Source organism: Perca fluviatilis, chromosome 19 (genome assembly GCF_010015445.1).
Source record: "Perca fluviatilis chromosome 19, GENO_Pfluv_1.0, whole genome shotgun sequence".
Classification (NCBI taxonomy): Eukaryota; Metazoa; Chordata; class Actinopteri; order Perciformes; family Percidae; genus Perca; species Perca fluviatilis.
This window is the reverse complement of record NC_053130.1, coordinates 4,665,733-4,680,588: the sequence shown is the minus strand read 5'-3', so window position 1 is coordinate 4,680,588 and position 14,856 is coordinate 4,665,733. Positions and strand designations below refer to the sequence as shown.

Below are 14,856 nucleotides of genomic sequence, written 5' to 3'. Positions count from 1 at the left end.
TGTGTGTGTGTGTGTGTGTGTGTGTGTGTGTGTGTGTGTGTGTGTGTGTGTGTGTGTGTGTGTGTGTGTGTGTGTGTGTGTGTGTGTGAAAACCTCTTGCCCTATCCTCTGTAACTAAGTACATTTGCTCAAGGACTGTATTTAAATACAAATTTGAGTTACTTGTACTTGAGTCTTTTCTTTTCATGCCATTTCTACTTCTACTCCGCTACATTTCAGAGAGAAATCTTGTACTTTTTACTCCACTACATTCATCTGACAGCTTTAGTTACTTTACAAATTCAGATTTTTGCACACAAAACACATATACAATTTATTTATATTTATTATAAAATACAAGGTTTTATTACAAATTAAACTACCCAAGTGGCTGGGTTGGATCAGTGGGTAGAGCAGGCGCACATATACTGAAAGGCTTATGCCTCGACGCAGAGGTCTAGGGTTCGAGTCCGACCTGTGAAGATTTCCTGCATATCTTCCCCTCTCTCTCTCTCTCTCTCTCTCTCCTCATTCTCCATAGCTTTCCTATCGATTAAAGGCGGAAAAAGCCCAAAAAATAATCTTAAAAAAATAAACTACCCAACAATATAAGCCTACACCATTGACGACAATGATTAGCCCATTAAACACTTAGTTGATTGACACAACAGTTTGGATCGTTTCCAGTTTCTAAAATGGGAGGATTTTTCTGCATTGAGTACTTTTACTGTGCGTTTTCCTGATGATACTTACATACTTTTACTTAAGCAAAAAGGAGTTTGACTTCTAAAAGTATTTATTACAGTGTGGCATTAGTACTTTTTCTTGAGTAAAGGATCTGAACACTTCTTCCAGCGCTGCTCTGTTCAACTCAACAACTGTTCCTCTGTTTCTCTGTCTCAGTGTCCGAGATGGGGAGGACGATGCCAGGCAGCATGGCTTCATCTCTCAGCTCTCTGCTGCAACACAGGAAGTCTCAGAATCCAGGAAACTGGATAGGTGGTGCGAATGAGAAACCCTTTCCCCGAAAGAGCTGCAACTACACCTATAACATGCTGCCTTCCAACAAGATGGAGGGTGAGCTGACTTGACTTTGCTGCTTACAATCCTCAGTGTTAAAGGGAGTGTTCCGATTATTATTTTTTTGAAGCAAATTAACTAAATTCATGTTTTCAAAATGAAAGTATTGTTTTCCTTAATTTATAGAACATTCTTAATTTGCTTTCTGATAGAAACGGGCCTGCTTGGTGTGATGTGACATGAAGCCCAGAGTAGAAAGAACTGTTGAAAACGGAGCGTTCAGATCTGAACGTTTTAGCTCACGGGGATTATTCTAAAATATGTTAGTCATTATTTTTGTTTTGGCCTACCCTGAAAATCCAGAGATCTCACGAGAGCGCAATTTGAATTTGCTCAGTCAGTCACTCTGGCATTCAGTAATGATGCTCATTAACTATACCCTTGTAGCCGAGCTGCACCAATCACATCGGTGTATCTGTTATAGGCGGGCCAACAGATGACAACAGCGCTGCGACGTCAAAGTCATTAGTAAACATTGCAAGATGGCTATGGATGAACACCAGCTGTTTGAAACTGCTTTAGCCACTACAATGAACGAGTTAGACTTGTTTTTGAACAGAAGACCGCGCTCAAAGCGTTCCTTTGCAAGAAGGACTCTTTTGCTGTTTTGCTGACTGGATATGGCAGGAGTTTAATCTACGAGTTAGTTCCGCTGGTAGCTGAGAGTTTAATCTACCAGTTAGCTCCGCTGGTAGCTAAGAGTTTAATCTACCAGTTAGCTCCGCCGGTAGCTAAGAGTTTAATCTACCAGTTAGCTCCTCTGGTAGCTAAGAGTTTAATCTACCATTTAGCTCCTAAGAGTTTAATCTACCAGTTAGCTCCACTGGTAGCTAAGAGTTTAATCTACCAGTTAGCTCCGCTGGTAGCTAAGCGTATGGGGCTCTGGATACGTCACCCCGTGTATTATTGTGATTGGTTGTAGTGTTATCTAATTGCGTGCAGTGAGATTTTCAAATGCATGCTTGGTGCCGCCCCTCGAGTTGGGCCATTTTCATTACTCATTGCCAGACCCTTAATCTTTCGGATTTGGGTCTGGATTTCCAGGCTAGTTTTGGCCACATTTAACATAAAAATCCAACATTGTAACATTATAGATGATGACAGAAAATACAAAAAAGCATAATATGTCCACTTTAACTTGTTTCAAGGTTTAGGTCTCAATAACAGACAGAAATAAATTAGTAAAATTAAGATTGTTGCTAACTGTTGCACACTGTCTACCTGCCTGCTCGTATTGAATCATTGACACAGATTTTCTTTCCTTTTCTTTTATGCACTTTCTAGGTATTGCGAGTCGTTTGGTGGGCCCTTCTTTTGACTCCTCCTGTCTGCCGGAGTTGACCGGTTACGACTGCGAGGTCAACGTCCCGCTGCAGGGCAACCTGCACCTCCTCCAGGGCTGTGACCTGCTGAGAGCCCTGGACCAGGCCTCTTAGAGCCCCAGATTTAAAATCCGCCATAGACCCGGACTTAAATCCCCAGCCAGAGACTTAAGCCTGTCTTTACCTTTGTAAACTCGGGGCCGTCTGAGAGCCCTGAGGCTGAGCTACCTAGAAGGAATGGTATTCGTAATCCCATTCTGCCTTATTTTAGCTTCCAAGGCTCGGCCCCACTCTCTTTTCCCTGTCCTGTTATAGTTCTGTACCTAGACCTACCTAAACAAAGTGAGCTATCAAAATCAGATACAGGTTGAACACCAGCGTACAAAAGTTGCCCTGCGTTGAGACAACCACATAGACGACCCACACGTAACATGGGCCACTTAAATAAAAAGGTCATCGCAGGACAATTAACTAACAGAGGCAAAATAATGCAACCACTCTGTCCGACGTGTGTCAAAAAGTCTGGACACCTGGATTTATCGCTGGTCATCTGGTTTGGTGACGTCTCTGTGTTCAGAAACATCCGCTGAACTCGGGTCTTTGGTGTAAAAGGGGTATTAGTGGCGGGGGGGGATTCCAACCTACAACCTGTGTCTTATCCTGACCTGGTCTCCATCGCAGACCTACACCCTGATTTGAACTCTATGCAGCTCAGTTCCCAGACCTACCCAACTCTTTATAGGCTAACTCATTTAGCTCAGAGAAGTATTATACTACCTAGACACTGTGTTCTTTCACCTTGTGCATTTGACCAGCAATTAGAACCAGCCCACTTTTCCAGTGGAACAAGAGTTGGGTATCATGAAGTGGTTCTGAATTGTAGCCATTTTAAATGTATACATGTAGAAAAACCAAGAATTCTTTGGAAAGCATGCTCTTTGATTCTGCTTATCGATTCCCAAAAAAGATGACAAGAAGATACAGATGCAAATCACATAGTGCTAGAGCGGCAAGGATGAATCCATTAGTTGATGATGAATCGCCGACTAGTTTGATAATCGATTAATCTGTTTGAGTGATTTTTAATGAAAAAATTGCAACAACAGTTTTGTTGTCATTACTTAGAATTCCTCATGGGGGCGACAGAAACTACGCACTATAGCTTTAAATGTGAATACGTTCTAGTTTCTTCTCTCCTCTGTGACAGTGAACTGCGTATCTTTGAGTTGTGGACAAAACGAGACATTTGAGGACGTCCTCTTGCGTTTCGGGAAACACTGATCGACGTTTGTCGCGACTTTCTGATATTTTTATAGACCAAACAACTAATGGAGAAAAAAAAGTTAGTTGCCGCCCTAATAGTTTTTTTTAATCATGAAATACTCTCGAACGTATCATCTGGGTTCCTGTGTTTTGACGGAAGTTAGAATAACTAGAGGGGTCAAAGGTTTTATGACGCCACTGAGAGCCGACCAAACGAAACGTCCCTGTGTCAGTACAATGCAAAATGATTACATACTGTACCTTTAAGCCTACTTAAGGTGTGTTTTCTTTCGTCATATTGAAGTTTTATTTCATTCTCAAAAGAAAAGCTGAGAATCAGAATCAATAAGCAGAATCCGAATACAAAATTATACCCAACTCGGCTCAAGCCTCTTCCACATACTGTAAACAGACCGAAACACATCAACCTGCCTCTTCTTGCCCAAATCCATCCCAGCGGAGTCACTGTAACATCACTGCCTGTAGTTTGTTCATTCAGAAATCAGATTCTCATCCGGTTCACAGTAGCATTACTTCTGTTGGGTCAACCTTAACGACATATGCATTATATTGTTATTTTCTAGTTATTATTAGGAGTCTATTTTTGTTATTGAACTAAGACACTTTTAGCTTTTAGCAGATCTCCCTACACCTTATTGAATCCAAACCGACGGGATACTTTACAATTCTGCTTTGGTTCTCCGCATTTTTTTGTCATGTTCTTACTCTACCTACCAGATTCTTTAAAAAAAAATGTTGGTGTCCAACTCACAGACACGCTAATACACATATATTGCAATGCATGTACTCTACTGTAAGTTAAATATTGTTAAGTTTTGTTTTTTCTATCTTCTCTTCTTAAATCTGTCCTAAACATGATTATTCAACTTCATTCAGACGCGTAGCTCATGCAATCACAATCTTATTGTGCAATTACTTCATTAAGCTCATATAGCCAGCAACAAAGCCTGCCTTATTCACCAAACTGATAGATTGTACAAAGGATCTGATTGACACACACCGTTAGGGGTTCTCGTGATTAGATATTGTAGAATTCACACACTTCATGCAATACAGTAAACCATAAAATACAGTGTTTTGCACAGATGTTAAGAGGTGAGGATGAAAAGAAATTGGGGGCTCTCCTGCATGCAAGTTTCACTTTTAGTTTTAATGTTTGCCATAATAGACCATACGTGTTTTAGGCTTCTTAACTAAGGAGCAAGTATATTTTTGAGTCGCACTTTACTACAGCTCTGTAATAGTGGGGTAATAGTACGATGAGAGGTAATAAGTAATACCATGTAATAAGGTTGGGCATCGTTTTGATTTTACGAGTTCTTTTTTGGGCATTTTAGGCCTTTTTAATTTTATAGGACAGCTGAAGACATGAAAGGGGGGAGAGAGAGGGGGAATGACATGCAGCAAAGGGCCGCAGGTCGGAGTCAAACCTGTGGCTGCTGCATCGAGGAGTAAACCTCTATATATGGGCGCGCGCTCTACCAGGTGAGCTACCCAGGCTCCCTATTTTGACAGTTCTGATTCCAATTCTTCCTTTCGATTCCGGTTCTTATCGATGCTCAATTGCGATTCTTTGAGGGGTGGAGTTGAAACGGGTCACATGCCTATTTCACAGATAAGAGGAAATCAGTTTTTTTATTCAATGGTGATTGAATTGAAAAGCCACACTTTAGAGCGCCACTTATTGTGCTCCATGGCTGCAACAAAACAAGTGCCTGGCAGCTACGGAAACCAAAATTTGTTGCATGTTAAATTTGACCGATGATCAGATTCCAAACCAAATATTCCAAACGATTCCGATAAAGAAACAAATCCATTGGAATCGTAATTTTTTAAACGATTCCAAGTTGGAACTGGTTATCGATGTCCAATCCCACCATGTACCTACCTAAAAAAAAAATAAAAAAAAAAAAGGTAATAGCTTGGTGTTAACAATGGGACTAAAATCTAACGGGGTAATGAGGGTTTAAAAACAAGGGTGATACTGGGGAAACACTTAAAGATAGCAACGAGGCAAAACTTTTTAGTAATAGTATAGTAATATCTTGGTAAGAATACGCTAACCTGCTAACAATAAAATGGTTATATCAGTGCAATATTTGGAATTAACAATGATAATATGGTGACATTAAAGGAGTAATAACCTCATAATTATGAGGTAATATATGTGGATGAATTTGCATGTGATTTTAAAAGTACTGCGCTGATTGTAGCCTGTAATATTGTGTAAACTTCAACCTATATTCCCTTATAATTATCAGGTAGTTACCCTACTATTACCATGTTAGTATCGAGCTGCTGTGTAAAGTACTACCGTATTTATTTCTACCATTGCAGGCAGCCATTGGTTTCCATTTATTTCTGTGCAGATTGAAATTGTAGAATTGAAACTTGTGTAATAGCGCGGTTTTGTCCATGAAATGTGAGAAGATGGTGAACAATGCCTTGTCATTGTTTCTGAGAGCCAAAGGTAGCAATTCAGAATCAGTCCAAAAGATATTCAGATTACGATCGTACATGACAAAGAAACGCGTACAACTGCGCATGCAAAAGCGGAGCAGCTAAGCTTCATAATTCAGATTTCTTTTCTTCACATTTTAGAAATGTAAATTATTTTATCTATCTCATAACTAAAGTGTAACTTTGTCATTTATTTTGGCACAGTGCAGACATGAATAGAAACCAATGTCTGAACCACAGCAACATGGTTAGATGTAATGTAAAAAAAATGACGTGAGATTTGTAGTAAACGGGCTAAAACCTGCAAAGTCAATGGTGTGCTAACCGGAGGATTTTTTGGGGGAGGGGGGGAATGAAGGGGCTTTTGGGCCAATCACAGGGGCTAATCAGAAGGGCAATTGCTTCAGCTTTTAGATGAAAAAGGGCAGCGAAGGGCCGCTCCCCCTACCCCACGAACTAGACAGGAGCTATGTTTCCATCCACTTGTCAATCGAATTATCTGAAGTTTCGCTAAAAACATTCATGCGAATAAAGCCGGTGAAAGTGTGTTTCCATCCAACGGCTTTGAAGCGAAATAAAAACCTGTGCGTAATGCCGTTATGTGCTGTTTGGCGCGTCAGACATGTTTCTGGTGTGTAAAGACATAGAAAAAGCCACGCAGCCGACACGCAGCTGACACGCAACAGAAACGCCACGCTCGCGCCATGCAGGCAGTGTGTAACCGGCCTTAAATAGTCGTTATATTTTGCTCGTAAGTTACATTTAGAAAGTCTCTTGTGTCCTCATTCATCCACCTGTATCTGTCTTTGTTGACACCAGAGTCTATGTCAGCGTTTACCGCATAAGCTGTTTACCGCATAAGCTGTCTACCGATTAACAGAAAATCCGATGAGATTGAACGTACAAACTTTGTGTCGATATTCATGAAACTCAGTCATATTTTACTGTTTCCATGGGGCATTTTTCATTCGATATTACTTAATTCACATTAAAACGTGTGGATGGAAACATGGCTAGCGTAAAGTGAGATGACAGCAACCACTGCATAATCACTCATTCATTCAGACCATATATGTGTACATAGCAGCAGCAGCAGCCTTAGTTTCAGTGCAGTACAGCAGCCTGTGAAGTGACTTGAATGTGGAGTTTATGTATTATTCTTTAAGATTAGGACAAGGCCAGTTTTTCTTTTCACGACAACGAGCGGCTGCCAATATCAGAAAGCTATTATACAGAATATTATAGGAGTGAGGTCAGGGTTCTTATTTTTATAAACTAGAAACTGTAATTTCATCTGTGAAAACACGTTCACCCTTTTTCTTAATCTCACTCTATTTCTTTGTTGTTGAGCTAATCGTCTTTGTGTGGTGACCACTTAGGAGTATGAGTTATAGAGCTTTGTCCACATATACGTTACGTATTTTTAAAAAGAAAAAGACAAAATTAATGTTGATGATAGTGTTTATGTGTTCTGGTACTTTGTCCTTATCTATCCCCTGTAGATGGATCAGATCCCTCACAGTGCTGTTTCCTCTCGTGCTGTTTCCGTGTTGTGGCATTTTGTTATTTTTTTTCCTACACAGAGTTTTATCCTTAAAATATCTATTTAATCTGTTGGTTGGGCAGTACTGTTTATGTTCTCGCTTTAAGACGATAAAACAAAACAAAAATAGCAGGAAAAAAAAACGTCAGATTAAAGATGAGTATCAGTTTCACTTTTCAGATATGTAGCATTTTGAATATTGTAAAGAAGGTGAAGTTGCCACATAATCACGTAGTTTCTAAACTGCATATAAAAGCAATGATGCCTCATAGGCCATGTATTTGTCATTTGTAGAACATTGTATTACATCCCTTGGATCCAATAACACTATGTTGATGTTTTCATGCTGACATTTTCTTTAAAGTTCCTTTTAATCCGTATGATGTGCCTTATGGTTATCTCAACACATACTGAGTTTGCCCTTCAAGTGCAAAGTTTGTTCCCTGCAACCTGTAGATGACTTCCTTTGACTCTGGGGGCTATTATTGAATAAAATCCTAACTTGACATCGTATCTTAACACCTTTACTGTGTTTCCCAGCGTTTGTTCGTCAGTTAACAACCAGCTAGCGGAGCCCGATGTGTTGGGTCCACTTACCTTTTATACTTTGGGAATACAGTGTCACAGTTGGGATGATTTTCATAATCCATCAAGATAGCCTCCTCTTATCTCGATGCAGATAGAACAGCAGCATATAGTCAGGGAGCAATAGACACAATAGAAGCCTTTTAGATTCAAGTAGAAGCCAATAGAGCTTAACAGTGACCGCCCACCTTATAAACGGCTCTGGTTCCCAAAGTGTTTTTCCCAGTTCAACATCTCCATTAGCGTTTCATTAAACGCATATATAAAGCCTGCTCCGAGAGGAACCGTGACCATAAAACATTTGATCCGGCGCAAAATAACCTTTTGAAAATGGCGAAAAAGTCAAAGGTTCAAGATTGTCTACAGAAACTATCATAGACTTCAGTGGTAGAAGCATGCTAGCTGTTCGCAAAGTTCGGTAAACATTTCCATGCTAACAGCGAGTTCCACCAATCAGAGACCTCGCTAAGGATTGGATTTAGTATTTCTCCGTGACATCGCAAATAAAACACATTTTTCTTAAAACAAGGTTGATTTCAACCTTGGACTCTGACCTCTAGCTTCTACAGGATCAAAAACGTGCGTTACACAACCTCTGAGCTCGTGGTCAGTCTACCTCCGGTGGTTTAGACATTATGGCTGATAATCAAAGTCCTTATGGAGGAAAAATGAATGGGATTTTTACTTCCGGAACCACACTGCGGAGCATTATTAGAACTCATTGTAGTCCCCCTGGTGATGACAAGTCAAAATTGGTGAAAGGTTTTTAAGGTAATGGATTCCCCAGCTCATTAAAACGACCTGACAGTCTGTTTGTTGATGAAGCTGTTTGGAGGGTTTTACGGTTTAGTCGAGAGAAAAAAAAAAAGAAAAAGATTTGACTTGACAGTAAAGGTTTTCCTGGGAGGGTCAGTGGGGACAGCGGTGTCCAACAAAGTCAGTGCCTTGCTTTTGCAGATTGCTTGACACAGACTGAAAGGTTAGAGAGTCACATGACTGTCAATCTGCAAACCAAATTTGCCTCTTTTTGACTTATTTTGGTAAATAGTGACTCAACATGCTGCCTTAAATGCACATGTGCACACAAGCTTTAAAATTCATTATTTCACAAACAATGTGTTATTTTTGTGGTTTTGGCGATTAGTTCTACCAGTTACTAGATTAGATTCAACTTTATTGTCATTGTGCGGAGTGCAAGTACAAAGACAACGAAATGCAGTTTGCGTCCAACCAGGAGTGCAAAAGAGCAGAAAAGTGCAATGTGATGTTCAAGTATAGACAGGACAATAAACCGGACTATTACTTACCAGTTACTATTTATTTGGTCCTTAATTGCTGCAACCACAGAAATGGAGTTTAGAGCAGGCGATGTGGTAAATGAGATGTTTCGCGAGGATATAACCAAATCTGCAGTTGAAATAACTTATCTAAGCTGGGAGGAAGCTGTGCTTCTGCAGCCAAATTAGTGACTAAAATGTTATCATAACTGATGGCAATACAGAGGAAAAAAAAGAGTAAATATTTACTGTAGCCAAGCCACATGTTTAATGGGACTGGCGATTAATATTATCCTGAGAGGGGAGAGAAACCGTTATGAACGAGATAGGAAAAGATGTGCTGTCGAGTTGAGCGACACATAAAGAGAGATACATCCTGCTCAGCCTGCCCACTGACGCATATCTCTCAACTCCTCCGCTCGATAAATTGCTCATCTGTTTCCACTCTCACTCCCCCTTTCTTCGCGTTCTTTTAAGACTCAAAAGCCAAATTTAGTTTTCTCTCCTGACATGTCGGCAGTTACTTTCGACAAGAGAGCATTTGTATCATCGCTCAAGTTGAGCGGCTATTAGTTTTCCAGAAAACGTATTTACATGTTCAAAGCATGTTTTTTTCATTCTTTTTAATGCAGATTTACAGCGCAATATAAAACTGTTCTTCAAAAGTAAATTTTTTTGAGACCAAAGAGTTTTTAAGGACTACATTTTAATGTACATGGAAGAATAGCACCTCAGATGGACATTATAGCAACTGATGAGATTTGAACTAAATTGTGTTAATGTATGTGGAAAGAGTTGGCCAGATGGAAGTCGATTTAAAAATACAAATCTAGGCAGAGGGGAAGTCCCGCCCCCATTTTAGCTTCTGCTCCACTAGCTTCAACCAGACAAATAAAAAAGGTAATGGTTTAGAAATGTAAATTATAGTCATTTTAACCAAGACAAAAAAAGTATTATTTTGTCAGCATATGTAAAATACACCTCCAGTGGTCTTCTAACACGGTTTTATTTTTGCTAAAATGAAGAAACATGAGCATTTTACTGCTTGATTTCTTCAGAATATTGATAGAAAAACCTGAGGATCCAGTAGAAAAAGCAAACGCTAATAGCACAGATGCTAACCCCCAAAAATGGGTGGGGCTTCAGCTCTCAATTCAATCCATAGAAGACTTCTCACCAGTGCTAGTGCCCAACATACTGTACTACTTGAAGGGTACCACCCTCCAGAATAAAAGTGACGAAACGTTATCCACTCGTTCATTGCACTTCTTCTTTAAAGACAATGTCAGCATCTGGTCTTGTGTCACGTGTGACAACAGGGTTTTTGTTTTTCCTTATGGGTTTCATGTTCAGCTACTTGTATTCTGTTTTTGTCGTTGTCATACAGTACATTTATATTAGCCAATTCTGCATTTTTTATAATATGCTAAAAAATCCATATTGATCTTATGATTATCATATATTGTTATTACTATATGGGGAAGTTAACCCGATAAGAAGTTTGTTTTTCTGCACTGATATCTTATTATTAAAGCATACTGACCTTACCCTCCCTCAACAGCTTCATGCGTGCTTTATTGGTGTTCCTTCTTATTGTAGTTCATGTATTATGTTCATGCATAGGTTCTGATGGAAAGATTATAAGTCAGAGTTTTTAGATCATTGATACTGATCTGTAAATAACTACAGAAATATATATTTTTTAATATTAATTTTACAGGAGGTAAATTTTTTTGATGTGTTATTATTTTATATTTATGGACAGTAATTTTTGTATTCACTTGGTAAGTGTCTGACAACATTATGGAAAGGATCCCTACAGAGATAGACCAGACATAAGACTTTTTTTTTTTTAAATAGAGTAAGATCCTTTTTGTTTAACCAGAAATGGCCCCAAAGTCGCCATCGCCAAACCCACCAGACTGCATTTAAATAAACTCTACTTTTAGTGTGTATAGACCCAAAATATTTTCACATGGAAATTAATGAAGTGAGGGTTTATTTCAACCAAACCAGAGTGGTGATTGTTGGAACAGTGGAAAGATGAACCAAGACGGCTTATGTTGAGTTTGAATGAAGTGTGTTTTATGATGATAACATGACTGTTTATGTAAATGGAGTCTGGTTGGATTGGTGGGGCTGTTTTTATGTTGAACAAAAAGTACCGTAAAACTTCAAATAATAGCCGAGTCCCAAATAGACCCCTGTCTCTTTTAAACGCCTAGTGTGACAACAGATTTGGGTAAATAAAGGCCGGTCTCAAATAGAGGCCTGGTCTGTTTTTTTTAGTTTTTCGTGTCGGGTTGTATTTGATCTTTTAAAACCCGCAGATGGTTTGTTCTATGTTTTGATTTGATTTCACGTGACAGACGCAACCGTTCATAAACGACTAATCACTATGGCAACATAAACAGGTTAACGAACTTTCTTTTAGTCTTCAGTTTTTCTTAATTCTCTCAATACCACCATGGAGACAGAAAGAAAAAAGTATGATTTGACATTTAAGCTGACAGTTGTCAAATTTGCCGAACAAAATTCGGGAGAAGCAGCGGCAAGACATTTCTCGATTGATCCTAAGAGAGTGCGAGAATATTAATATATAGACGTTGCAGTTCTGCTTTATGTTTACGCCATTAATGGCCTAAACATAAAGCAGAACTGCAACGTCTGTCCGAGGAAGACGACAAAAGGGCCAGACTGCGAGGTGGAGGGAGGAAGAAGGTCAGTGAAGAGCTGGAGGTCAGCGTGTGTGAGTGGATCCACAGCATGCGGGCAAAGCATCTCAGAGTCTCACGTAAAATGATCAGGGCCAATAATACGAATAATACGAATTAAAAAAAATTAATATAATGTGGTAACCTCCTATTGTCAATTAAAGGCCTGTCTCTTATAGACGCCTGTCTCAAATACAAGCCGGTGCATTTCGGCGATTTGGGTAAATAGAAGCCCGGCTATTATTTGAAGTTTTACGGTACACTCTAAAAGAAAGGTCTATCTCTGTAGGGATCATCTCATGTTCTCAGACACTTTTTTAGTGGACGCAAATTGAAGGTGCACAATTGCCCAGCTTCGACTGCAAGGGTATTGTTTAGTACAGGACTAATTAATGAAAAGAAACTCACACAAAAACATGGAAAAAATAGGGTCTAATACTAAGTGGCAAATAACAGAGCTACCTGTGTCACCCACTCACGGCATTGCATTTAAGTGCTGCTGTTGGGTAAAAACCTTGCATCTACAATTGTCCCATTTTAAATCTGTTGAAGGTAAGTTGAGTAGAGTTGAGTACATTCTTTAAAAACGCATTTGTCATCGAAACGGGCTCTCATGGTTCCTGAGAAGAGGATATTTTGGAAATTTGATGTGGCAACCACTTTATCCAATGCATATGCACTAAAAGTAGGCCTGCATGTACACGCACAAATTGCACTTTTGAGTAAGTATACTTTCCAATTCTGGCAGTGAGCCAGCAGTGTCATATTTTCTTGAGCTTGAACACTTTTCATCCATTTATCCACTTTAACGTATCCCTCTGACAGATGATGGTGCTTTCCAGATGAGTCAAGTTTGCACAAGCAAGTCTGTTCATTTGAAATGTGCTGTACAAATAAAGCTGCCTTGCCTTGCCTGTGTGAGTGTACCTGTGTGCATTTTAGAGTTTGCTAACTGAAGAACAGTGTCACTATAAGTTCATCTGAGGGATAATAATTATGAAAAGATAAAATATAAAATAGGGAGACGACTCTGCTGCCGCTCATGGCATGAAAAAGGGTCATTTATCGAGCAAATCGTAGGCTAGCTGTTGACTTCTCACCCATTAGTAATCGTTAAAAACTAATTTGTGATTACACTTAAAAAAAAATCAATGTATTAATTTCTTGAACAATGAATTAAGAAAGCGACAGTAAAGGTGCACTGTGAGTTCCTGCATGGCTTCAGCGCGATTTCATGTTTGTCTCAAATCGTAGGCATCTCTCCTTGACCCGCTAGCTGCCTGCCCCCTGAACACACCATGAAAAAGCCTGGTCTCGGGAGACAACACAGGGGTCGTAAACGTCACTAGGGGCACAGGCTGTGCACCAAAATACAACAAACCACGTTCCAGCCAATCACTGACCAGATGGTTGGGGGGAGGGGGTGAGGGTTAGTGACAGTAGTCATGACAGTTGCAGAAACATGGGGGGAGGGGCGAGCTTGCTCTGTTTTGTTTGAAATTTACTTGGAACGTCCACAGAAGTGACCATACAGGAACTCATAGTGAACCTTTAAATGGAAAATCCAAAGATAATTTTATTCATTTTCAACAATTTGCATTGTCTCTTTCAATACTGACTCAATAAATATCCAAGCACTTTAAAAGTTTGATGAATATTTGTGATCATGATCATTTGGATAAAAAAAAGACAAAGGGAGACTCAGCCTGATGTTTGAAGTTTATATCAATGGCCTTTCAACATGATGCCTGCAACAAGTCAACTGTGATCAGAGCTCTTGAGGTGCTGGTATTGTTTTAATTCATAATCATTTAAATGGATGTATGTATATTATGTAGAGCTTTTAAACTTCTTGACATTTGACCCTTAAAATGGATCTGTTGTAAATCTTTGGAATCTTCTCTAACACTGTGAGGATCCATGTGAGCAAAAGAAAAGCCAAACGTTTGCCCGTGATGAAAAAGCTTTTTGATGAAGGTCCGGTCTGTTTCCCTGTTCAATGGAAAACATGTTTCAAAGCTTTAACTCCACCTTCTTATTGTGCTTCATGTTTTTGTTTTGGATTGTGACGCACATCCCGTATTTGACTTGGATAGACGAACGGACAGGCCCAAATTAGCCAGATAAGCCAAATCTGGCATAGAAAGGAAAACTGACATCTGCTCACCCAGGTACTGGTAATTCTGGCGTTTTTAGGACACAACTTGAAATGAGGATATCCTACAGAAGCAAAAAAAAGCACAAAAGCAAGAGAGTGAAGAGACAATAGGTAATGCCAACTTTCAGGTAGGGGTAGAAAATCATCACAGTAATGGGAGCCCTCGACAAAAATACTGACAAAAGCAGACTGATCAAACTTTTGTTAACAGTTGCACTTGAAAACACAGCAAAGAGCTGACTGCAGATAATGCTCAGCGTGCCAATGTCTGAGGAAAGGTTACTACTATAAACTTTGGCTTTGTTTTGCACTACAAAGATGCTGTCCCGCCAGCAGTGTGTACGAAAAAGAAAAGAAAAGGCAGAAGCAAGAAACCAGTACAAACTGCAATATGTTGCTAAATTTACTGATTCACTGAACAGCCAATCGGAGAGCTCTACGGGACCGATTGGTG

At 39.6% G+C, this 14,856-nt stretch overlaps 1 protein-coding gene across 2 annotated transcripts in view; it reads left to right on the top strand.

The window, feature by feature from the left end:
- The window catches only part of epas1b (endothelial PAS domain protein 1b), an 83,396-nt gene extending 79,857 nt beyond the window's left edge, over window positions 1–3,539 (top strand). Inside the window, exons 15-16 of one of the 2 annotated variants that reach the window (XM_039783967.1) lie at window positions 883–1,056; window positions 2,344–3,539. In XM_039783967.1, the coding sequence (XP_039639901.1) occupies window positions 883–1,056; window positions 2,344–2,495 (326 nt within the window). In that variant the 3' untranslated portion in view covers window positions 2,496–3,539. The remainder of the gene's footprint in view (window positions 1–882; window positions 1,057–2,343) is intronic. The other variant, XM_039783968.1, reaches the window with a different exon arrangement.
- Window positions 3,540–14,856: the final 11,317 nt, after the last annotated feature.